This window comes from Pinus tabuliformis, chromosome 3_2, assembly GCF_031772625.1.
Source record: "Pinus tabuliformis cultivar Carrire ecotype Pingquan chromosome 3_2, CPIR1, whole genome shotgun sequence".
Classification (NCBI taxonomy): Eukaryota; Viridiplantae; Streptophyta; class Pinopsida; order Pinales; family Pinaceae; genus Pinus; species Pinus tabuliformis.
Window position 1 is genome coordinate 618,896,726 of NC_142302.1, and position 27,438 is coordinate 618,924,163.

General features: G+C 39.8%; 1 protein-coding gene across 1 annotated transcript in view; it reads right to left on the minus strand.

Annotated features, from left to right (window-relative positions):
• The window catches only part of LOC149182120 (Small GTP-binding protein), a 188,200-nt gene that overhangs the window by 128,431 nt on the left and 32,331 nt on the right, over positions 1-27,438 (minus strand). The window contains exon 2 of the mRNA XM_089416765.1: positions 25,987-26,737. Coding sequence (XP_089272891.1) covers positions 25,987-26,737 — 751 coding nt within the window. The remainder of the gene's footprint in view (positions 1-25,986; positions 26,738-27,438) is intronic.

The window sequence follows — 27,438 nt, forward strand, 5'->3', positions numbered from 1 at the left end:
TATTGGTTTAGAAAAACCTTGTCCCTATCAATATTCACGGTAAGGTTGGTGAGGGATATTATTGCATTTGTAAACTTGATGATGAACTTTGGCCGAAGTCGTTCAAAATAAGTCGCATCACCCCTTTCCTTGACACTGTATTATATGCATGTTAGAGTAGGATGCATTGCATATTGATTTTTGCATTAGAATTTAATATCATATTATGTTATCATTTAAATTAGATTTGAATTCTAGAATAGATTTTATATCCTATTGATTTTATGGACTAACGAAAGCATGCGCGATCAAAGAACGCCATTAAAACATGTTGCCCCATTCCTTTTGTCTATAATGTGTAGGTAACATGTCTATGGTCCCAGGAGATTGTTGGTGTTCTCATCACCTCCCTGTTCGATTACATGGTTTCTGCACTCTACTAAGAGATCATGTCCCAGTTGCATCCAGATGTCACCCACCACTAGTGGGTGACCCCTATAGGAGAAAATTTTATTCTGGATGGTTCTTCAGTCGACAACCCCTTGCAGCTACCTAATAGACTGATGTGCCACTATTCTCCACCACATGAGCCAGCTATTGTGTGCCCTCACTAATCTATCATGATCATATCTTTGATGGTGGGCTCTCTAACCCCGAATGTATGGTTCTTCATTATGTAATTGTGTATTTAGGCTTGTTTTTCGTGGGCACATTTGGACATGGATTAGTATGGGGATTCGATGGAAATAATGGGCTTTGACTATACTCTTGCTCCCTTAACTCAACCTGAGGGTTAATCTTGTATCCTAGTCCTATGGGAGCTCTTTTACTAGCTATTATCTTTAGGAGTGGCACTTGGGAAACCCTGATTTTGGTTGCGTGGTCTCGCTTCCCAATACCATATATCTCACTCCCCTCCGTTCATTACAAGCCCTTTTCACATTTTCCCTATTTGGGTCCACAAGGTGCTACCCTCCCCATCCCCCTTGTCCACACTTTGGGTTGAGCCTGGAACAATACCCCGGAGGTCGATGCAACTAAAAAGAATGATAAAAGCATGATATGGCCACATACAACAAGAAATGTACCACAAAATGCAAAAGATGGTTGGGACAATAGAATTTAGCGCATGGGAAAAAGCCAAACCTCAACTCTACCCCCTATCATTGTGGCCATCACTCTGGTTCCTAGGGCCCCTATGAATGCCCCCTGCATCATTAAGGAACCCATGATTGTCCCAACACCTCGTGAGCAATAAACTAATCTACCCTAAGGAGGAATTCACTACTACATCTTATGCATCATGCTCTCATCTCATTCAGCCGCGAAAAGTAAAATGAACAAAAGTCAACAAAAGGCAAAAGGCATATGAAGAAGGGTGGAAAAACAAAGGTCGAGATAACTCATGTACCACAATTGCTCCCTTCTACATTCATACACCCAAGGTGTGGGCTTCCCTCATCATAGCTACCCTTGTACCATAGCATGTGGCTTGGATCCTTCTCTTTTCCCCCACTCCATTCCATCATTATTTCACATGACACCTGCCATTTGATGGATGTACCATGGACCTGTCATTCCCTTAGATGTTGAAACCACCTAATAGGGTCCATCATTAACCCCTCTTGTCAAGAAAGGTAATATTAGTGCGTGTTCAAAACCCATTTGGAAGGGCATGCCACTATGAAGTGTCTAATTCTACCCTTGATTAGCAAGTTTATTTACTCAGTTATACTAATGAATTATCGTACTGAAAGGCGAGGAGACGCATTGGATCTTATACAAGATTGCAGGTGGGTCTTCATCTTGGACTTGGTCTCCCTATATGCGATCCAAGCTCTCCAGAGGGTCATAATGGCACTTGTAGGGTGACCGTAAAGAGCCGTGGGCCTCCAGCATGACAGAGCATTGATTGCCACACTATGGGTTTCTTCATGCTGAGAAATCAATGCTAGTAGATTTAGGGTTAAATTTCTTTTTCTTGATAATTACTTGTGAATTATGTTGGCTTCTTTTATTTCTTTATTATATTATCTTTCATCAAGCAATTACCAAACTATATGTATGAAGATCACAAAAACAAGAGACACAAGATGTATGCACTTTGCTAGGGAAAAACCCCTATCTAGGGGAAAACCCAGTCAAACTTCTTCCTTCATTAGTTAAGACGAGATAACCCAAGACTCTTCAACCTAGACACAGACCTCCTCCAACAACCAAGTCAGCCCTTCCTTCCAGCAACTTCAATCTAGATCTTCGACCTTGCAGCAACAATACTTCGACCTAGCAAATCTAGAATTTCGATCTTCTAGCAGCAAAATCTTCGACCCAGCACATTCAGAATTTTGATCCTCCTAGCAACAGAACTTCAACCCAGTAAATAGCCTAGTAACTTCGCATAAAAGAGAGAGAGATAGCCCAGAAACTTCGACTTGCACTTCTTCCTTCTCCTTGAACTTCGCACTTTCTTCTGCATTTTCTTGATGTGTATCGAACTTGTTGAGTTGATGTCCAAATAGATCGAACTCCTCTTGTATATATAGGCTTCTTATGTGGGTCGAATTGTCCTCTTGTAGGCCAACTTCATCAAGCTAGGGCCGACTTTATGTGGAGTTGACAAATCACATTTTTTACTCAATAATAATTCTTTTTGCATGATACAAAAGCCCAAGAAGGGTCTCATTAAATCGACAATGACTCTACTGACTCAAAATAAAACTCAAAAGTCATCAATGGGGACTTTGACCTATAAAATGATGACCCAAGCATGAAACCCATGCTTTAATAAGTCATTGTATTAACAAAAAAAATTATTTTTCATTCTTTGACTCAAATATAAATATGAAGACCGAACCTAGTTATATTCTTCCATACTCCTTCTTAACTAGGGAGGTATTCATAATTTACACATGTATATAAAAGTACAAGGAAGATCTCAAAACACAAGAACTACGAAGAACTTCGGCACACACGGTGCCACAGACTAGATCCCTGACCAGGGAAATCTATCCGGGTGGGACTAAGATGGACTAAAGCTTTCAGCCTCTCTAGGTGCCATTAGGCTTACTTGATAACCATCAACCCAGGGAACTAGGTGTGTAATGCAAGGTCAAAGCTCTATGACCAACGCCACCCTCTCTACTTTGGGAACTAGACATCAACACATGTCGATCAGATGTCCTCCCATGCATTTTGTATCACATAAGATGCCCCCTCAAGTCTCTTCCAAACACCTTTGCTAACGAAATCAGTAATATAAACCAAACCAAGCATGTTTCTTAAATATTCAAACTTCTTATTAGGAAGAGACCTTGTTAAAACATCAGCTACCTGTTCATCAGTTAGAACATAATGTAGCTTCATGATCCCATCTTGTACCAAACTTCTAATATAGTGGTATTTATTGTTGATATGCTTCGTTCTTGCATGAAACACAAGATCTTCAGACATCTTAATGCTGCTTTGATTATTGCAATTTATCACAATGGGACTTAGAGGTTTCTCAAACAAATCTGACAAAAAATTCCTTAACCATACAGCCTCATTTCCTACTTCACATGCAGCCACATACTCAGCTTCAGCACTACTTAAAGCAACAGGATCTTGTTTTGTTAATTTTAGGCAACAATGATATGTTCTATGCTTTAGAGCAATTTTACTTCAATTTCTTTATTAGCCCAATATCAATATCCAGCTTAGCAATCACATCCACATGATAGTAAAATGCAAATAGAACATAAACATAAACAGTAAAAGACAAGCCAAGACAAGATGACACAAGATGTGGTACCAGCCAGGCACAAAGCCCAATGTGGGGAAACCCTTGATCAATTCTTCTTATATTCTTCAATAGTTCAGCTGAGAAAGAGATAGTACAATTTACAAATCTGATAATTTATGACAGCAGCAAAAGAGCCCTAACCATAAAAGTCAACGCTGGTCAATAGGGCAGATTTCTTCCTCAATTTAGCTCAGTCAAACCCAGTCAACTTCAGCCTCCAACAGCGAGTCTAATTAGCCCAAAATAGTCCAAAAAAGTCCAGTCAAAACTAGTCAACAAAAGTCAACCCTGCTGCCAGCCCTAGTACAGTCAACACTAGTCAAAACAGAGGTCAGATTGCCTCAGTTTTTGTGCCCAGATCTGTGGCCTGCCCAAACAGAAATTCCTCACCCAAATCCACAGTCAAGGAAGGTCAACGCAACCCAAGAAAATAGCCTTTGAAATTCGGTCAAACTGGTCAACGCCTAAAATAGAATTTTGTCCTTATTTCCTTCGCACGTGTGAGAGAGAAGACTACCCAGAAATGTGTACCCAATCAAATGAGGAGAAAGAGAGATGTGAGGGAATGGGTGTGTCCAAATGAGGCTCAGGCATCATGAATTTATAGCAAACATTGAGGATGAATAGACGTGACTGTTGGGCTTCTGAGCCTACATAAGTCTGTTGGCCAACCTTGACAATTTGTCCATAATCAAAATAAATTCATAACTTCATTTGTACATGTCGGAATCGGATGATCTTTAGATCAATCCTACACCTCTCGGAGAGAGGAATCCAAGAAAAATATCAGTTGTCATAAATAAGATGACCCATGTGGAGTTTGGCCCTAGTTGCCAATTTTAACACTCCCTCTCAACTAGGGAGAACTCCATCTGCTAATCTATCTGCCAATCTATACTATCTATGCCATCAATGCACTGCTCTGCTCTGTTGAACTATGAAGAAGAAGAAGTAATCGAGAATGTATCATACCATTCTCTACTGACCCGAAGCCAATCCCAAATAAAAGAGTGTTTCATACCACTCTTACTGATCTGAAGTCAGTTCCAATCAAAAGAGAGTGTCTCATACCACTCTTACTGACCCGAATTCAGTTCCAATCAAAAGAGAGTGTCTCATACCACTCTTACTGACCCGAAGTCAATTCCAATTGATCCCAGATCAATATCGATCATCCTAGCATAGGGAGTACGGTAATAACACGATGCATCCATCGGTAGTACTATGGTTTCTATCCTCATTTTCCTACTCATTGGCCAGATGAGAGGTACTTCCCATGAGTCCCAAACTACATGGGTAGGATGTCTCAGCAGGAGAAGGATGAACCACTCATCCTGCCTACATGTCACCACAGGGTATCAGAGGGGAAGGCTGAACCACTCACCCTGTACATAGCAAACCACTAGGGGAAGGCTGAACCACTCACCCTATGGTTGCTCATCGCTCCAAGAAGTACCCCAAGCCACCCAGAGCTCCCAAAGCTCAATGTCCATATCATACAAGACCCTCATAAGAGGGTCTCTCCACGACTCCAAGTTGTTCTCGAAAGGCCAAGAACTTCACCTTCCTCAGGGGCTTTGTCAAAATATCAATGACCTGCTCATCAGTCCTAATGTGATGGAACCTCGTTGCTCCTCGTCGTACCATATCCCGGATAAAGTGGTACCTAATATCTATATGCTTGGAGCGATCATGAAACACGAGATTCTCTGATAATCAGATCCCACTCTGGTTGTCGCAGAGGATCACGGTGGTATCCAGCACATGTACAAATAGCTCACTGAAGAGCTTCCTCAACCAGACAGCTTCACAGAAGGCCATACTAGCAGCTATGTATTCGGCCTCAATGGTGCTCAAGGCAACCGATTTCTGCTTCCTACTCATCTAGGATATCGAAGCAGAACCTAAAGAAAAACAGCATCCAGAAGTGTTTTTTCGATCCACCACACTGCCAACCCAATCAACATTAGAATAACCATGTAGCCTCACATCTCCAGCAGTTTATCTCAATCCATGAGTGGTTGTGCTCCGAAGATATCTCAGAAGATTCTTAGCACCAATCCAATGTATATGATGAGGCTCAACCATATATTATCTCAAGGTGTTAGCTGCAAAACATATGTCCGAATGGGAGTTCACCAAGAACATCTGTGCTCCTATGAGTTGATGATACTCAGAAGTATTTCCAAATTCAGGTCTGGCAGCACTACCACATAACTTCTTAAAGCTAAGTTCCATCAGGGTAGTCACAGGCTTGCAGTCTACCATTCCAAATCTTTCCAATATCTTCACAACATATTTTCTTTGAGATAGGAAAATTTCACCGGGCTTTTGCCAGACCTCCAACCCTAGGAAGTAGTGCATTGGTCCTAGGTCCTTCATCTCAAATTTAGAAGCCAACTCCCTCTTACATTTGTGAATAAGAGGGTTTGCACCTGTCAAAAAGAGGTCATCCATAATGTACCAAAATGAGAATTTTATCATTTTTCAACCTTAAAGTAAAGGTTTGGATCGGCTTCACTTCTAGTGAATCTCAACCTCATCAAATAGTTATCGATCCTCTCATACCAAGCCCGAGGTGCTTGTTTCAAACCATAGAGAGATTTCTTCAACCTACATACATGAGATTTTCGGTCATGAACCTCAAACCCTTAGGTTGTTCCACATAGACTTCCTCTTTGATTGAACCATGCAAGAAAGCGGTCTTGACATCCATCTGATGTAGGTTCCATTCTTGCGAGGCAGCATGGGCTATGATTGAACAGATGGTGGTGTATCGGGCAACAGGTGCAAATATCTCATCATAATCTACACCTTCCTTTTGAGAGAAGCCTCGAGCAACAAAGAGAGCCTTGAACTTTTCTGCACTTCCATCAGCTCCATGCTTGATTTTGTAGAGCCACTTAGAGGTGACAACCGATTTGTCCTAGCATCTAGGGACCACATCCCAGACATCATTTTTCATAATTGACTCGTATTCTTCATTCATAGCATCCTTCCATACTTGTTGCTTCACGGCTTCTTCAAATGATGAAGGCTCATTTTGAATGATAATGCTCATAACAGTCAAGTATCCTTGATCCCTGTTCGGCTTCTTGCTTTCACGGAAAGTCCCCCTTGGTGCAATATGTCTCTCAGCGTCTTCAAGAGTCCCCCTAAGCCATGAGGGTCTCCTCTTGGAGGAGGAGGATCAATAGGATCCAAAGGTTCATCAACATCTAGCATCGTTTCATCTTCTTTTGCACCCTGTTTTCCAGTGTCGGCTTCTTTGTCCTTCCTTGGGATAGGAAGGTTGTTGATCTTCCTAAGGGCTATATCTTTGTCGAAGGTGACATCATGACTTATCTCAACTTCCCTTTGACCAGCCACATAAATTATATATCCCTTAAAATTTTCACTATAGCCCACAAAGACTCCTTTCTTTCCAGATGCACCCAATTTGCTTCTTTTCTCTTTTAACACATGAAAATATACAGGGCTTCTAAAAATTCTAAAATGAGAGACATCGGGTTTCTTACCAGTGAACATTTCTTCGGGAGTCTTGGAGTCCAATGCTTGATGAGGGCATCGGTTTTGAACATACACGGCGGTATTTGCAGCTTCAACCCATAGGAACTTCGGAAGCCCTTGATCATGAAGCATGGCACGAACAGCTTCTACAATAGTGCGATTCTTCCTTTCAGCCACACCATTTTTCTCGAGAGTGTATGGCGTTGTAGTCTCCCTCTTAATGCCAGCTTCTCTGCAATAATCTTGGAATTCATTGGATTCGTACTCAATCCCATTATCAGTCCTCAATATCTTGATTTTCTTCTCGAATTGGTTTTCGATCAAGGCTTTGAAGTGTCAGAACCAGGTGAACACTTCATCCTTCTTCTTCAAGAAGTAGATCCAGGTCTTGCAAGAATAATCATCCGTAAAGGTGAGATAATATAAGTATCCTCCCAAAGAGTTTACGGGCATCATATCAGATATGTCGGAGTGGATCAATTGCAATATATCTGTGGTCTTGCTATTACTTGAGGGGAATGGTCCCCTTGTAAGTTTTCCTTCGGCACATCCCGGACATACACCTTCATGCTCTACTTTGAACTCGAGCATATATGTCACCATCTGTCTCACATCGGGTTGGGCCTTATAATGAAAATGGTTCAGATTGTAGAGATGTGTCGCAAGACATGGCTCCCAATGGACTTCCACCAACTTGATACAAAGTGTCAACCCTGAACCCAAGAGTAAAAGCATCTTTGAAATTTCTTTTCCAAACACGTACCTTTCCATCAATGAATGCCACCTTGAATCCTTTGTCTTCCATTGCCGAAATGGACACCAGGTTCTTCTTGAGATCGGGTACATATAGTACTTCTTGTAAATGAATAGTGTTACCTTGATTCAATTGAAGGGTAACATTTCCTACTCCCTTCATGGGATAGGTGGCATCGTCTCCAAGGATGATCTCCAAGTTTGTCTCCTTTTCTATCAGATTAGAGAGAGCTTCCTTGTATCCGGCGAAGTGCCTTGAGGCACCACTTTCAATTAGCCAATTCCCCAAACTGTTTGGTGGAGACGCAGTGGAGAGGGCCGATATAAGATAGTACTCCTTTTTCTTATTGTTAACAACATTTGATTCTTCATACCTGGAGTTCCTTGCCTTCTTGGAGGGTCGACCATTTCCTTGATGTCCCGAATTCCTTTTTCCCTTGCCATTGGATCTGCCATTCTTTTGATCGTTGTTGTTGAAGTTGCCCCTGGAATGATTGTGATCATCATCATGCGATGTGTCCCTTCTATTTGGACACTCCCTTGCAAAGTGGCCAAACTTATTGCAAACAAAGCACCTACCCTTCCTTCCTCCCTTAGATCCAAGCTTTCCATGGAGATGACCTTTAGACCCTACATAATTTCTCCTTTTGGCATGAGTGGAGAATGCAATGGGGTTGTTTCTATTATAAGGCATTTCTTGCTCCACCATTATATTTTTTCTTGAATGCATCTTGATGTCAATCCTTCAAACTCTGGAATTTGATCATTGTTGAGTATGGTTCTTCTAAATACATAACACTCAGGTGGGAGTCCTCCAAGGGTGAGAGTAAGTTCCCTGTCATGAATGAATTCTCCAATCGAAAATAGATCATTCTTGATCTCAGTGATCCTTAAAAAGTAGGATTGAATATCCTAGTCCTTGCCCTTCTTAACATCCTTCAACTTATTTTTGAGAAACAGAATTTGATTAACATTACTAACCTTGAACATGTTGATCAACCTGTCGTAGATCTCCTTGGAGGTTTTCAATTCAAAGATGTAGGCCACCATACGCTTGTTAATGGAATCTCTAATAATCTTCTTTGCTTTAACTTCACCCCTATTGTACTTGGTCTTCGCAGTAGCCGGTGCATTTGAAAGAGGCTCAAGGATTTTACCCTTCACACATAATCCATCCCTTCTTGTTCTTCCAAGGTCAAATCAAGAGACATCTTCCATCCATGATAGTCAAATTTATCATGGAGCTTGTCTTCAGCCGAGAAGTGGGATGAGGAACCCATTGATCCTTTTGTCTTTGTCCCACTGTTTTTGGTGATTGCGCTTTCACTCTTTCTTGGGCTTTGTCTTCACCTCACCTCTAACACCATGTTAATTTTAGGCAACAATGGTATGTTCTATGCTTTAGAGCAATTTTACGTCAATTTCTTTATTAGCCCAATATCAATATCCAGTTTAGCAATCACATCCACATGATAGTAAAATGCAGATAGAACATAAACAGTAGAAGACAAGCCAAGACAAGAGGACACAAGATGTATCACCAGCCAGGGACAAACCCCAATGTGGGGAAACCCTTGATCAATTCTTCTTATATTCTTCAATAGTTCAACAAAGAGAGAGAGAGATAGTACAATTTACAAATCTGATAATTTATGACAGCAGCAAAAGAGCCCTAACCAGAAAAGTCAACGCTAGTCAACAGGGCAGATTTCTTCCTCAATTTAGCTCAGTCAAACCCAGTCAACTTCAGCCTCCAACAACAAGTCTAATCAGCCCAAAACAATTCGAAAAAGTCCAGTCAAAACTAGTCAACGAAAGTCAACCCTGCTGCCAGCCCTAGTATAGTCAACGTTGGTCAAAATAGAGGTCAAATTGCCTCGATTTTTGTGCCCAGATCTGCGTCTTGCCCAAACAGAAATTCCTCACCCAAATCTGCAGTCAAGGAAGGTCAACACCTGTCAACGCAACCCAAGAAAACAACCTCTGAAATTCGGTCAAACTGGTCAACACCTAAAACAGAATTTTGCCTTTCCTTCGCAAGTGTGAGAGAAAACACTGCCCAAAATGCGTACCCAATCAGATGAGGAGAGAGAGATGTGAGTGAACAAGTGTGTCCAAATGAGGCTCAAGCATCATGAATTTATAGCAAACGTTGAGGATGAATTACATGACTGTTGGGCTTCTGAGCCTACATAAGTCTGCTAGCTGACCTTGACAATTTGTTCATAATCAAAATAAATTCTTAACTTCATTTGTACATGTCAGAATCGGATGATCTTAAGATCAATCCTACACCTCTCGAAGAGAGGAATCCAAGAAAAATATCAGATGTCATAAATAAGATGACCCATGTGGAGTTTGGCCCTAGTTGCCAATTTTAACATGTTTTCTACTCATCCATGAAAGAATCACATATCCCAAACTAAAACATCCACGAGTAGTGCTTCTTCCATCGGTCTCACTGCCACACCAATCAGAATCTGTATAACCTATTAGCTTGACTTCCTAACTATCATACTTTAGGCAATGGTGAATAGAACCACGTAACCACGTAGATATCTTAATATATGCTTGGCAGCAATCCAATGATCATGACGAGGCTCCAACTAAAATTGACTAAGAATGTTCACATCAAAACATATATCTGGTCTAGTGTTTACCAAATACATCAGAGAACCCACCAACTTTCGATAAGAGGTAGGATCTATGAGACTTGAGTCAGAGCTTCTCAATTTCTTGAGATTGGTGACCACGGGAGTAGTCATGGGCTTGAAATCCATCATACTGAATTTATGCAACAACTTAATTATATATTTTCCTTGCCCCAGATAGATCTCCCCAGGTTTCTGCCATACTTCCAATCCTAGGTAATAATGCATTAAACCCAGATCCTTCATCTCAAATTCGATTGCCAACATCTTCTTGCATTCTTGTATCCTTCGCTCTACACTTGTAATAAATAGATCATCCACATATAGTAGAATAATGGCTAGCTCATTATCCACAACCTTGATATAGAGATTTGGATCAACAAAACTTTTGACGAACTCGATTCTTAGAAGGTATGCATCCATTCTTGCATACCATGCCCTAGGAGCTTGCTTCAAACCATACAGGGCCTTCTTGAGTCTACAAACATGAGTGTCTTTGCCATTTATTTCAAAGCCTTCAAGTTGTTCAATGTATACTTCTTCATCGATGGTTCCATTCAGAAATGTTGTTTTTACATCCATTTGATGGATATTCCATCCCATTGTTGTAGCCAACAAAACCAAAGATCTTATAGTAGTATATCTTGCTATAAGTGCAAAAGTTTCTTCATAGTCAATGCATTCCTTTTGAGAGAAACCCCTTGCAATGAATCTAGTTTTGTACTTGTCTATGCTTCCATCAACAACACGTTTGATCTTGTAGATCCATTTAGAGGTGACAACTAATTTGTCACTTGGTCTAGGAACGATTTCCCAAACTCCATTCTTCATGATGGATTAATATTCTTCTTGCATAGACTTCTTCCATACTTCTTAAAGAGAAACTTCCTCAAATGTAGTTAGTTCAACTTCAATTAGTTTTGTCATGTATGCAACATATCCAGAATATCTTTTTGGTTTTTTTCTTTCTCTAAAAGTTCCTTTCACAACTCCATGTCCTTCGACATCTTCAAGAGTAGCTTTTAACCAATTTGGCCTCTTCCTTGTGCTGGGTATGATCACAGGTTGAATAGGCTCACTTGTTCCTTCTTCTTCTTCTTCTTGATTTGTAGTAGGATCGTCATGATGCCCTTCTGGTGGCCTGGGTGCAGGCGATATGGACAACTTCTCAAATCTGGCTATAATTTCTTCTAATTCTGACTTACTCTCTCTTTCTGCTTCTGGTTGCGTATCAGTCATCTAACGGTGAAACTGACAACCACATGGGTTTTTCCTCAATCACCCCTACCTTGGTTATTGTTCACAATTAACAAACCACCTCTGTTCCTATCGGAATTGTAAATCCATAGGATTTACACAAAACACTATCAACAGCTTTTAGTATGGAGTTCATGCAATACACTATCGGCGCTTTCAAAAACACTATCACGGCTTCAATAGTCTTGGTGTAATTCCAAAGGAATTACACTATCAGCGCTTTATTTCAAAGACTTTGTATTAACTGCAAATAACACTATCGACGGTTTATAATCGGGCTTTCAAACACTCTTACCTCCGATGCGATAACACGTGCTCTCGGCAATCGCTATCGGCGACCTCCAATGCCCCTATACTTGGTTCCTTCCGCTCCGGGCTTGCGATGTGATAATCCTCGCGGACCCGACACCCCTTTCCACCCTTCTCTATAATGTTTCGGGTCCGAACTGTCGGGGTTCGGCACTCGGCGATTCCAAAGGGCTTTCCACTCCACTTGCGATTCTCCAATGCGATATCAGTTCGGACCCAACATGGGTATGAACCAAATCTAATAGAATTTCATGTCCAGAACTATGCTCCAGCTAAGTGATTTTCGCAATTTCTTTATGTAAAACAGAGTTTGGCCGTGGAACTCTATAAAACGATTCAAGAAGCCTGCATTCGCCGATATGAAGGAAAAACAATTCTAAAAGCTTCAGTCTAAGCATCAATTGGAAAATCAGGCTAATTAATCGATATTGAACTCAAAAGAAAGCAATTCAACAGATACACGCATACAATTGTCAATTAATCTAGAACCATTAATTCAGATGAACAAAGAGGGGTGTTTGCAAATAATAATGCTTCTGGCTCTCCCTACTCTATGAGCCTCCCATCATTTTATTTATAATCAATAGATAAAGCCTTCTCGGCCATTATCCTTTACAAAAGCATTCTTTTACATAGAGTATTTTAAAGCGTAAAGCTTTGTTATAGCTTATCCATAAGCAATTATTTTAGCATGATTTATTCTTAATTCTATTCTTATCCTAAACTAGGAAAGCATGAAACGTCTGGCTAAAGGACCCCACTCCCTTGCCTGTAGAATTTTTTGGATTTTTGGAATATGTTTGAAGACTTTTTCCCTCTAAGTCACATGCTCCTGCATCAGACTCCTGAGGACAAAATTCTTCATGGGCTCCTGTCCATGAGTTCATCTACAGAACTGCCCAGTTTCTGTAGCATGTCTTCTGTAACCCAAGTAGCTTCAGTGGTCGGCTGATCCTTCCACTTTACCAAATACTGGAAGTATTCTTGTCCCCTTGTTTTCTTAAACACCTTCTTGTCCAAAATTCTTTCTGGCTGCAAATTCTTTGCTGTGGGTAACTGTTTTACCCAATCAATCTCTTGGATCTCTTGATCTTGTGTTGTATCATCTGCATTTTCACCTTCATACTTGCACAGGTCTGCAACATTAAAGATTGGTGATATTCCAACATCAGAGGGTAACTCAATCTCATAGGCTTTGCAAAAAAATTTCCTCAACACTCTACACGGTCCAATTTTTTTGAACTTCAGTTTGTTATACTCCCTCTTTGGAAACCTCTCCTTTCTGAGATGTGCTAAAACCAGATCTCCAACTTCAAAGTTCACCTCTCTTCTCCTCATGTTTGTTCTGGTTTTATACTTGATGTTGCTATCCTGCAGCTGCTGCTTCATTTGTTCATGTATTGCCTGCATTTCTGAAGCAAAGTCTTCACCCTCTGCATTTCTCATCTCTTCTTTTCCCAAGTTTCTTAACTTAGCCACTCCTCTTGGATGCATTCCATAAACAATATGGAATGGACTCTGTCCTGTACTCCTGTTAGGTGAGTCATTATATGCATATTCATCTTGTGCCAATACTTGATCCCATTGCTTTGGATGTTCTGCAGTAAGGCTCCTTAAAAGATTTTCTAAACCCCTGTTCACCACTTCAGTCTGTCCATCAATTTGTGGATGATAGGCAGAACTAAAACTTAATTTAGTTCCTAGCTTCTTCCATAGTGTCCTCCAAAAATGTCCAACAAATTTGGAATCCCTATCTAAGACAATACTTTTGGGCAACCCGTGCAATCTTACAATCTCCTTAAAAAACAAATTAGCAGTGTGAGAAGCATCACTAGTTTTATAACATGGAATAAAAAGTGTCATTTTTTAGAATTTGTCCACTGCAACAAAAATTGAATCATTACCTCTTTGAGTCTTTGGTAAGCCCAAAACAAAATCCATACTTACCATATCCCAAGGCCTATCTGGAATTGGTAATGGGATATACAAACTTGTGTTTTGGCTTCTTCCCTTTGCATGTTGACAGATTTTGCAAGTTTTCACATACTTCTCCACTTCAGATTTCATTTTCGGCCAGAAATAAAATCTGTTTAACTGCTCATAAGTCTTCTCTATGCCAAAATGTCTTGCAATTCCTCCACTATGCTTTTCTTTGATTAAATTCTCCCTCATTGAACAGTTTGGTATGCACAGTTGATTTTTTTTAAACAACAGTCCATCATGTAAGAAGTAATCCAACCATTTACTTCTATCCATCAAAACAGGATTTTTACAAGCTTCAAATGCCTCTTTAAAATCTAAATCGGTCTCATATAATTCTTTAAGAAAATCAAAACCCAACATTTGGATTTGACTCTCTTGAAGCAATACATTTCTCCTACTTAAGTCATATGCAACTTTATTTGATTTTCCATTTATATGTTTCAAAACAAAATGGAAACCTTGAAGATATTCTACCCATTTAGCATGTTTTTGGCTGAGCTTTGGCTGCTGCATTATAAACTGTAGTGCATGGTTATCTGAATAAAGGATGAATTCCTTTGACATTAGATAATGCCTCCATTTCTTCAATGACTGCACAACTGCATAGAACTCCTTATCATAAGAAGAATAATTCTTTTTAGAATCATTTAGCTTTTCACTAAAATAAGCTATTGATCGGTCTTCCTGACTTAAAACACCTCCAATTGCTTCTCCGATGGCATCACACTTCACTTGAAAAGGTTTGTTAAAGTCAGGCAGAACCAAAATAGGCTTTTCAGTTATTTTTTTCTTTAACAGCTGAAAATTATTTTCTGCTTCAACAATCCATCTAAATGGTTGTTTGTCCTTCTTTATGGTTTCAATAATTGGTGCATTAATCTTACTAAAATTCTTAATGAATTTTCTATAAAAGCTAGCAAGACCATGAAAACTTCTTACCTCAAAAACACTCTTGGGTGAAGGCCATTCCATGATTGCCTTGATCTTCTCTGGATCCATTTTCAGCCCTTCAGCAGAAATAACAAAACCCAAGTATACTAGTTCTTCTTTCATGAATGAACACTTTTTCAAATTCAGCAATAATTTCTCTTACTGCAGCCTTTGTAAGACATAATTCAAATGCCTCATATGCTCCTCCTTAGACCTGCTATAAACTAATATATCGTCCAGATATACTATTACAAACTTACCAATGAAATCTTTAAAAACTTCATTCATGAGTCTCATAAATGTACTTGGTGCATTTGACAACCCAAAAGGCATTACTCTCCACTCATACAGTGCCTCATTTGTCTTAAAAGCGGTTTTCCTCTCATTCCCTTCTCTTATTCTTATCTGATGATACCTACTTTTAAGATCTAGTTTTGAAAAATACTTTGCTCCACTCAAGCAATCCATTAAATCTTCAATTCTAAGCAAAGGAAATCTGTACCTGATTGTGATTTTACTGATGGCTCTTGAATCTATACACATTCTCCAGCCTCCATCTTTCTTTGGACTCAGCATTGTTGGTACTGCGCAAGGACTCAAGCTTTCTCTAATCATCCCTTTTTCAAGCAATTCTTGCCCCTGCTTCCTAACTTCTTCATTTTTTGTAGGAGTCATTCTGTAAGCTGCTTTGTTAGGCAGAATTGCTCCAGGTATCAAATCTATATGAAGGTCAATTCTTCTAATGGGTGGCAACCCATTTGGCAAATCATCAACAATAATATCACAATATTTCTCCAACATTTCTTGAATTTCAATGGGTAAATCAGAAATTTTAGTAGAAGTCATTATTACCTTGGGCTTGCAAATCACAGCAAAATTTACCTCATTCTCTTCAATCTGCTTCAAGTATTCCTTTCCTCCAAGTAACAGAGTTTTTGGATCAGTCTTCTTTCCTGGTACATCTTCTTCTTGCAGAGGCAGCAACGTATGATTGACACCATCCTTTCCAAACTTGTAAGTGTTTCTTTTTCCATCATGCATGGCTCCTCTGTCATATTGCCAAGGTCTTCCAAGCAATATGTGACACACATCCATTGGCATCACATCACAAACAATTTTATCTTTGTACTTTCCCACCTGAAATTCCACTTCACATTGTTCATTTACTAACAGTTGATGTCCCTTTTGCAACCATGACACCTTGTAAGGTGTTGGATGTTTCATTGTTTTCAGCTTCAATTTCTCCACCACTTCTGTAGAGACCAAATTATCAGTGTTGCCACTATCAATGATCATCTGGCAACATTTCCCTTGGACTTTACACACTGTCCTGAATAAAGTCTTTCTTTGTGATGGTTCAACCACCTCCTTTGCTGGCTTGAGCAAAACTTTATTAATTACCAAAGATTCTCCTCTCTCTGGTATATTTTCTTCTTCTGTCACTGCTACTGCTGGTGCTTCTCCCTCAGCTTGAGCAACAATGGCATTCCTCTGATTTGTTTCTGCATTCTCTGGGCACTCAAAAGCTCTGTGTCCCAGTTTGTTACATTTGTAACATCTTATTTCTCTACCTCTTCCTCTGCCTCCTCTTCCTCTAGAAAAACTCCCTCTACCTCTTGCATCACCTCCTGTGGGTGCATGCTGGGTTGAGCTACTGCTAGCTCCATCTTTAGGTGTTGTAGATCTCCCTCTACCACCTTGACTTCCCCTTCCTCAGAAAGTACCTCTCCCTCTAGCAGACTGCTTCCTCATGAGTTTTTCTTCAGCTTTCAGTGCTATCTGATAAGCTTCCTCTACTATTTTAGGAGACAGTAGACTTATCTCATCTTGAATGTCCATCCTGAGACCATTCATATATCTAGCCACCTTCTCATCTGTATCCTGAGCTTCTCCAACTCTTATGCTTACCTTGTAGAATTCCTCTGTGTATTCTTTCACTATCAAAGACCTCTGTCTAAGATTCTGCATCTGTCTGAACAAGGTTTGTTGATAATTACTTGGCAGAAACTTACCTCTTAGCTTTGCTACCATCCTACTCCAATTCTTGATTGGTTGCTTGCCAAGTCTCTTCCTTTATGCCTGCACACCATCCCACCAAAGCACTGCATGGCCTTTTAGCTTGGTGATAGCAAACTTCACTTTCTTCTCATCTTCTGTTTCTTCATAGTTGAAGAATTTCTCCATGCCATTAATCCAATCTATTAATTCTTCTGGATTTAGTCCTCCTTCATATATTGGAACCTCGGTCTTTGGCCTAGCTGTGGATCTCAACACTGACTGAAAAAACCTCATCTCAAGAGTAACTGCTACAGCTTCCTCCTCTGCAGCTTCAACCTCAGGTTCACTAACATCTCCATCATCTATATTTCTGCCTGTTGTTAATGCATCCAATCTAGCTTGCATTTGTTGCACAGCTTCCATTACTTCAGCGTTTGCAACAGGCCGTCCTCTTCCACCACATCCACGTCCTCGTCCTCTTCCAACTCTGAAAGCCATATTAACTTTCCTTCTCCTGCTTCTGAGATTCAATTCAGTTTCAAAAGGGGGCTCTGATACCACTAATGGTGGCCTGGGTGCAGGCGATATGGACAACTTCTCAAATCTGGCTATAATTTCTTCTAATTCTGACTTACTCTCTCTTTCTGCTTTTGGTTGCGTATCAGTCATCTAACGGTGAAACTGACAACCACATGGGTTTTTCCTCAATCACCCCTACCTTGGTTATTGTTCACAATTAACAAACCGCCTGTGTTCTTATCGGAACTGTAAATCCATAGGATTTACACAAAACACTATCAACAGCTTTTAGTATGGATTTCATGCAATCGACACTTTCAAAAACACTATCACAGCTTCAATAGTATAGGTGTAATTCCAAAGGAATTACACTATCAACCCTTTATTTCAAAGACTTTGTATTAACAGCAAATAACACTATCGACGTTTATAATCGGGCTTTCAAACACTCTTACCTCCGATGCGATAGCACATGCTTTCGGCAATCGCTATCGGCGATCTCTAATGCCCCTATGCTTGGTTTCTTCCGCTCCGGGCTTGCGATGCGATAATCCTCGCGGACCCGACACCCTTTCCACCCTTCTCTATAATGTTTCAGGTCCGGACTGTCGGGGTTCAGCACTCGGCGGTTCCAAAGGGCTTTCCACTCCACTTGCGATTCTCCGATGTGATATCGGTTCGGACCCAACACGGGTATGAACCAAATCTAATAGAATTTCAGGTCCGGAACTATGCTCCGGCTAAGTGATTTTCACGATTTCTCTATGTAAAACAGAGTTTGGCCGCGGAACTCTATAAAATGATTCAAGAAGCCTGCACTTGCCGATATGAAGGAAAAACGATTCTAAAAGCTTCAGTCTAAGCATCAATTGGAAAATCAGGCTAATTAATCGATATTGAACTCAGAAGAAAGCAATTGAACAGATACACACATACAATTGTCAATTAATCGAGAACCATTAATTCAGATGAACAGAGAGGGGTGTTTGCAGATGATAATGCTTCCGACTCTCCCTACTCTATGAGCCTCCCGTCATTTTATTTATAATCAATAGATAAAGCCTTCTCGGCCATTATCCTTTACAAAAGCATGCTTTTACATAGAGTGATTTAAAGCGTAAAGCTTTGTTACAGCTTATCCATAAGCAATTATTTTAGCATGATTTATTCTTAATTCTATTCTTATCCTAAACTAGGAAAGCATGAAACTTGCTGGCTAAAGGACCCCACTCCCTTACTTGTAGATTTTTTTGGAATTTTGGAATATGTTTGAAGACTTTTTCCCTCTAAGTCACATGCTCCTGCATCACCTTCTTCTTCAAATACTGGTATGTCTTCGTCATCGGAATAAATAAGAATATCTTTGGATCTTTTGTGGGCATGATTTTCATCAAATATTACGTCCTTGCTTACTTCAAAATGTCTTCCTTGCTTGATGTAGATTCTATATGCTTTTGAAGAAATATTGTAGCCAACGAAAATCCCTTTAATGCTTGTAGAATTTGGCTTCTTTCGTTTGTCCCTTAGAACATGGATATAGGCGAGACATCCAAACATTCAGAGATGGTCCACACATGGCTTCCTTCCTGTGAATGCTTCTTTGAGTGTCATATTATCGAGGATTCTATGAGGACTTCTATTTTGTATATAAATAGCAGTCCTTGCAGCTTCTCCCCATAGAAATTTAGGAATGTCTTGATCAAAGACCATTGTTCATATACATTCTTCAAGTGTTCTATTTTTCCTTTCTGCAACTCCATTTTGTTCGGGATTGTAAGGAACAATGGGCTCCCTCTTAATTCTTGCTTCTTTTCAATATGCAATTATTTCTTTTAAAGTGTATTCTCCACCATTATCGGATCTCAAAGTCTTTATCCTTCTTTCGGTTAAGGTTTCTACTTCAGACCTAAATTTCTTGAACTTTTCAAATAATTCGTCCTTTGTTTTGAGTAGATAGAGCCATGTCTTCCTATAGTGATCATCCATGAAGGTTACATAATAAAGATGACCTCCAAGTGATTTGTCAAACATAGGCCCACATACATCTGAATGGATAAGGTCCAATATTTCTTTAGACCTTGTTTCACTGCTTGTAAATGGTTTCCTTGTATTCTTTCCTAAGGCACATCCCTTGCATATTCCTTCACGATCTTCTTTAATATTGGGAATGCCATTTACCAATTTATTGAGAGAGGGAATAACCTTGTAATGTAAATGTCCATATCTTCTATGCCATAGTTCAATGGGATTGATTTCCATGTGAACTAGGGCTTGAGGAGATGGTGTTATTACTCTATATAGACTTCCTTCACGAATTCCAATAACTCTAGCTTTATCAATGCTTGAATCTTTACCCCAAGCCAAAACTTTTCCATCTACAAAAGCAACTCTATCACCTTTATCTTCTAAGCAAGAAATTGAAAGTAAATTCTTTTTCAAACCTGGAACATAGAGTATATTGTTGAGATGTAGCTTTGCTCCATTGTCCAGCTTCAAAGAAGTTGATCCCAGGCCTTTAACAGCATAGCTTTTGTTGTCTCCCAATTCCACTGCATGAGAAGATTGTTCCTTTGATAGAGTGTGAAGTTGTTTGCTATCTCATGTCATGTGTCTTGATGCTCCACTATCAATAATCCATGCATTGTCATCATTGAGTGAACTTATGAGTGCAACCAAAAACCTAAGTTACCTGACACGGGGATTCGGGATTCGTAGGATACGAGGATTCGAGTGTTGGATTCGGACACGTTGACCCCCCGGAACAGGACACATAAGATTCGTTATATATTAATTTATTAAAAAAGAATATATATATATATATATATATATATATTTAAAAATATATTAAGAATTAGAAATTTCTTACACAAATTCTCATTAATAATACAAATTCATTGATTTCAAACATAGATCTTCATCTAGATGTTAGTTTATTGTTTACAAAGTAAGTTAGTAACATTATAGCATGCATAGTACATACAAAATTCAAATATCTGCATAAACCCTCACAAACCTTTTACACAGCAATTTGTCACCGTCCCTCTTACCCCTCTCTCGCATCTTGGAGGACTCATTCCGGGACCTGTGAGAAGTGACATGACCTGAAAACACTTGCATTGTATTCCCCTAAGTATGAACTTCATATGCCCTGAAGACACCTTCTGCAAAATACCCATAAAAAGAGCCCTTTTGCCATTGGCGCGGTTCCACAATGTATCACTCGCGCCAATGGGGGAAATCCTCCAAAGAGGGCGCGCCAGCTGGCGCTCTGTCTCAGAGTCACACTCGCGCCAGCCTAGTTGGGTAAAGTTTTTAACAAACAAACTTACGAAGGTTCTTCCTAACCCACTCATGAACTGAATCTATATTGAGTTGGTTTGGTTTGGCTTCGAATCTCCATAGAAGGGAAGTGGTTTGCCACCTCTCATGGAAGCTTCTTAGTGATAAAGCCAATCCCATGAATATTGTGGTTGATCCTAATCTCCTTCCCCTCTATCTATAAAAGCTTGTTCTTTTGCCTTTGACAAGCTAGTTCCAGCTAGTGATAGTGATAGTTTCAGAAGTCCAAGAGATTGATGCTGCAAGAGCCTTCTTAGTACCCATAAGGCCAAATCCAAGCAAGGAGATTCTTGTAACCAAAGAGAGAGAAGCTTGTTCCCAATCCCAACAAGCTTTGCAAGGCATGTGCTGCTGATCACCCAGCCAAAGGAGGATTTGACGTCAGAACTATGGTTGTATTCTTCTTTGTTTATCAATAATAGACGACTATCATTATGGTTCCACTCTTATTGTCTCTTGTAATGATGATTGAGTTATATCTTTTCTGACCGATATATAGTTGCATCTATTGGATTTTATGCTTGTGTTTGTGTTGTTCTTTGCATGTGCAGGTGTCCATTCACGGAGATCGTGGGGATCGTGACCAGCCGGAGCAAAGGAACGGGAGCGTCGACTCTTCTACAAATACTAGCGTTGGAATCCAAGTAGGCTCTCATCATTGACCTTTAATTTGCAATTAGGAACTTGCGTGATAGCGTTGTTTGATTGTTGCTAGACCCGGTCTGGGCTAGTAGGGATCGCCTCTGTCCGCAGAGGGGATTTACCTCCACAACAAACCTCATAAACCCTCATAAACCCTCATAAACCTCATAAAATCTCCGTCATAAACCTCATAAACCCTCAATTTTTTGGGATTCAAATCCCAAAATCAGGACACGATGTGTCCTAACAGGACACGACTTGGATTCGATGGTGTCCCGTTAGGACACGTGGTATCCCATTTTTGGATTTGAATTCCCATCGAATCGTGTTGGATTCGTGGGATTCGGACACGTGGCCTGTTTTGGACGAATCCAGTTTCATAGTCAAAAACCCTTTGCTTTTGACCTTGTTGAATAAGTTGTAGATGATTCTTTTGATCCAGCTTCTTGTAATGTTGAATCCCATTTTCAAGTATCTTATCATAGAGGGACTAACCCTTTCTTTCAAGCAGAGTGATCTCCAATCTTCCTTGACCTTAGCTCTAATACCATGTTGAGAAATCAATGTTAGTAGAATTAGGGTTAGATTTCTCTTTCTTGAGATCAAGCAATTATTATATTATCTTTCATCAAGCAATTACCAAATCATGTGTGTATGAAGGTCACAAGAACAAGAGACACAAGATGTAGGCACTCTACTAGGGCAAAGCCCCTATATAGGGGAAAACCCAATCAAACTTCTTCTTTCAATAGCTAAGACGAGATAATCCAAGACTCTTCAACCTAGACACAGACCTCCTCCAACCACCAAGTCAGCCCTTCCTTCCAGCAACTTCGATCTAGATCTTCGACCTTGTAGCAGCAGCACTTCGACCTAGCAAATTTACAATTTTGACTTTCCAGCAGCAGAATCTCCGACCCAGCACATTCAGAATTTTGATCCTCCCGGCCACAAAACTTTGACCCAATAAATAGTCCAGTAACTTCGCATAAAAGAGAGAGAGAGAGAGAGCCTTGAAAGTTCGACTTGCACTTCTTCCTTCTTCTCCTTGAACTTCACACTTTCTTCTACATTTGCTTGATGTGTATCGAACTTGTTGAGTTGAAGTCCAAATAGATCGAACTGCTATTGTATATATAGCCTCTTTTGTGGGTCGAATTGTCCTCTTGTAGGCTAACTTCATCAAGCTAGGGCCGACTTGGTGTGGAGGTGACAAATTACATTTTTGACTCAATAATAATTATTTTTACATGATACAAAAGCCCAAGAAGGGTCTCATTAAATGGACAATGACTCTAATGACTCGAAATAAAACCTAGAAGTCCTCAATGGGGACTTTGACCTATAAAATGATGACCCAAGCATGAAACCCATGCTTTAATAAGTCATTGTAATAATAATAAAAATTTATTTTTCATTCTTTGACTCAAATATAAATATGAACACTGACTAGTTACATTTTTCAACACTTCAGTACCACCAAATTGCTTGTTCGTGACTCAGCCATACAAAGATGATGATGCACTTGGACCATGTTGCCCAGTCGGCTACACATTGCACTTGACACTTAGCAGTTGATCTAGGGCCTAGAGGAGGTTTTGTCTCATCAGAGAGTCATGGGAGGGCATGTGTCACCTTCTAACCCTCATTGATGGAGCATTGATTTGATCTTGAGCCACTTGGAGACCCATGAGACCCATTTGGAGCCCATAGAGCCCAAATTGGGGTTTCGAGATGTTATGTAGCTTTTGGAGGGAATTCCCCTCTTGTCCCTTGATTTTGAGGCCCTCACTCTCATTTTTGGCACATGAGGCCTCAACATTGCCCTTCTAGGCCTCCACATCAGAGTAGTGTGGCCCTAAGAAGGCTTATTCGACTTGTTTATTGAGCTATCATGATTGGCTTGTAACCATGGGTGGGTTACTTAACATTTTAGGCATAGGAGGGGCTTTTAGTTTTAGTTTTAGAACTCATATGGCATGTGTAAATAAGTGAGAGTCACTCTCACTTGGATCATCACACTTTGGGATCTTCAACTTCTCTAGAAAAGAATTCAGACCTGTAGTAGAGGACGAAAATTTGGATGTCTTTAATGAATTGTGATGCTTGGATATTTTCGCTAGCATTCTTGGAGCTTCTTTTTGGCAATCTTATGAATGGATATACTCTTCCCTGTCTTGTAAGTGCTACATGATGTTATATTTATGTTTTAATAAATGTCTAATGAATGGACAATTCTCATATGGTGAAATAATGTGCCCTAATTAATGCGAATTATTGAAAGCATTAAAACTATTGGAAGTTTTTGCATGTGGTACTCATTGGACAAAGAATGAATCAATATTTCTAGAGGATTGAATGAATTTTTTTACCTAAAACTCCACAAAAGGGACATCGAAGTATAAAATTCTAGAATTCATTTTGTTGTTGCTTCCATCTAAGGTAACAAAATTCCTTCTAGGCCTCCTTGAAGAGCGAATTGCCATTTCATGGTTCATCTTGACTCCATTTTCTCCCAATAGGCAGGCACTGGATCTAAGATCCTTGGTGATCACATTCTAATGAAAAAATCATTCTTTCTTCACCTCTTTCTCTCTCTTTTCTTCGTCCCTTTAAGGCTAAGGGAGCCTCTCTAGGGCTTGGTGTGAAATTCTCTTGAGGAGTGTGTTTTGGATTCTGATTGGATAGACCTCTTCTATAGTGTCTCCTCTAGGCATCTGCAAATTTTGAACAAATTTCAACAGTGGAATCTCAAGAAAACTGATGCCCTAGCTATCACACCAAGTGGGAACCCTTGAAGTTTCCCTTCAACTTAGGGATTTCTTGAAGGTTTATACTTTAATAGTGAATCATTCAAAACCTTTTCTCTTGATTCTCTTAACCTTGGATGAATTCTTGCCTTGTCAAATATGTCAACCCTAGGTCTCATATAGTATTTCTCTCAAGGGGTTTTTCATGCAAAGTTTTACTAGCTTCTCCCAAATCTCATACTTTAATTGAACCTTTCCATTGAATGAGTCATCATTGCCTCACTTTGAATCCTATTATAAACACATTAATCATAAGGGATATTGGGACTCATCCTATCAGTGAAAATCCGAAAAGAAAAGGGGACATATGTTGTGGTGGCAGTGGGCCTTTGTCCCAAAATGTTGTTGTGCCCTCTAGCTTTAGCCTATTTACTAGGCCTGCTAGTTTGTGTGACAACATGGCTCAAGGAGATGAGAGCATGATGTGTAAGGTGTAGCAGTGATTACCCCCTTAAGCAGGGGCAGTTCATCGCCCACTAGGGGTTGGGACATTCATGATTTCCTTAACAATGAAAGGGGCACTCATAGGGGCCCTAGAAACCGTGTTAATGGCCATAATGATAGGGGGTAGAGCTCATGTTTGGATTTCGCCCACGTGCTAAATTTAATTGTCTCGGCGATCTTTCATTTTTCTGGTACACTTCTTGTTATATGTGGCCATATTATGCTTTTATCCTTTTTTTAGCTGTATCAACCTCTAGGGCATCATTCCAGGTCCGACCCAAGGTGTGGACAAGGGGAAGGGGAGGCTAAAACCTTGTGGACCCAATGGACAAATGTGGACCCAGATAGGAAAATTTGAAAAAGGTCTTGTAATAAGCGGAGGGGAGTGAGATATATGGTATCGGGAAGCGGGACCACACAACCAAAATCAGGGTTTCCCATGTAGTGTCATTCCTAAAGCTAATAGCCAATAAAGGAGATCTCAGGGGAATAGGATTCAGGATTAACCCCGCAATTGAGGTAAGGGAACAAGAGTACAATACAACAATCAAAGCCCTTCCTACGGTACTTTGGATGAAGTCAAAGAGGTCATGTGTTGTTCCAAGGCAGCCAAGAAACAACTTGTAAAATCACATGGTAGCAGTGAGGAGGGTGTCCGAAATGCCAATATACTTAAATCTCTTGAACAAATCCTCTTGAAACTGTGTCAAGTCATAAAGATTTGGAACCCCAGCTGTATGCTTTAACATACAAACTGACACGCCCCTTTCAATGTGACACACCAAATCTTTTAAGACACTTTGCTGACTTTGTTGACTGTGATACTAACCAGTTACTTTAAACTAAATGTAGCTACCAAACACATAACTTTAATGTTTCTTTCTCTATTAATATGGCAACCATTCTACTACACATAAATCTAGGAAAGTACTTTTCAACCTGTCTTAATATAGTCCAAAAGTGAGATGGATCAGTATTGAGAAAGGACAGTAAAACAGTGATATTTATTATTCCATGAGTGGGAAACCACATGCCTGCAATTATTACAATGATATGCATGTGAAGCAAGACCATAACTCACCAGGAAGGGGTTGAATAACACTTCGAACATGATGTAATGTATCACCCACCCGAGCCTCTTTAGTTGAGCGCATGCCACTGACAACATACCCCACTTGTCCTGTCATAAGCATCCCTGTTGGCGTAAGTTCAGGATGCAGGATACCAGCATCCATAATTTCATAGCTCTGTCCAGTTGCAGCTGATGCTATCTTTTCTCCTTTTCGTAGAGCACCATCAATAACTGCAACATGGCAAATAACTCCTCTGTACTCATCATAGTATGAATCTAGTAAAAGCATCCGTAAAGGTGAGCTACTTAGCCCTTTTGGGGGTGGAATACGTTCAATCACAGCAGGAAGAACGTGCTCAAGACCTTGACCAGTTTTAGCTGAGGTTAAGATAGCATCTTGAGGATCAAGGTCAAATAATGACTTTAATTGTGCTTTAACACGATCTGGATCAGCTGTAGGCTGATCAATTTTATTTATAACTGGAATGATAGCAAGGTTAGCTTCAAATGCCAGATAGAAGTTAGCAACTGTCTGTGCTTGAACACCTTGTGCAGCATCAACTACCAAAAGAACTCCCTGACATGCAGCAAGGGATCTCGATACTTCATAGTTAAAGTCCACATGGCCAGGTGTGTCAATCAGATTAAGTAAGAATTTCTGAGAACAAGCTTCCATGATATTTCCACTGGCATTTGTACTGTGATTGAAGAACATTGTGGCAGTTTGGGCTTTGACAGTAATTCCTCTTTCTCTCTCCACCTAATAGAAAAACACCCAACTTCATTAGGAATCTAAAAAAATTGTTTCAAAACAATTTTAGATTACATCAGCAAGATAGTCAATAAATAACAGCAAACAAGCTTATAAGTGCCCCAATTTTTGGGGTGAACATCTGATAATTAATTATCAGGGATGAACATTTGATTAAGTCAGGGAGAACACCAATATGATAGGGGGGAGTCAAAATTACAAGAGGAGATAAGGGAAACATAACAAACTAAAAGTTATAATCACAGACCTGGGCTCCATCCTCTGCAAATTTTGATCGTATCTATGGCTGATATGCATGTCATGATGGCAATAAAAATGCCAGCAATTATAATAATAGTAGTTTTTTTAATATGCACTTTAGTACTTAGAATATGCAGATCTTTCACAAGAACCGTATGAAATTATATAGATAATCACACCCAGATTAGTCCATGGTTGATATGGACCTCATAATGACAATAAAGATACCTATGTGCTACAATATAAAAATGATATTTTTTCAATATGGTTCTTATTCACTTTAATTTTCAAAGAATGCAATGCTTCAACAGGAGAAAGTACCAAAATAAATAAATAAATGTACACCAAGATTGAATCGTCAACCAACTATACTTACCAATGAAATTCATTTGTCTACTCAAAACATGTATGTTTTTTTGGCAAGCAGGCAGAAGGATTTTAATGATAAT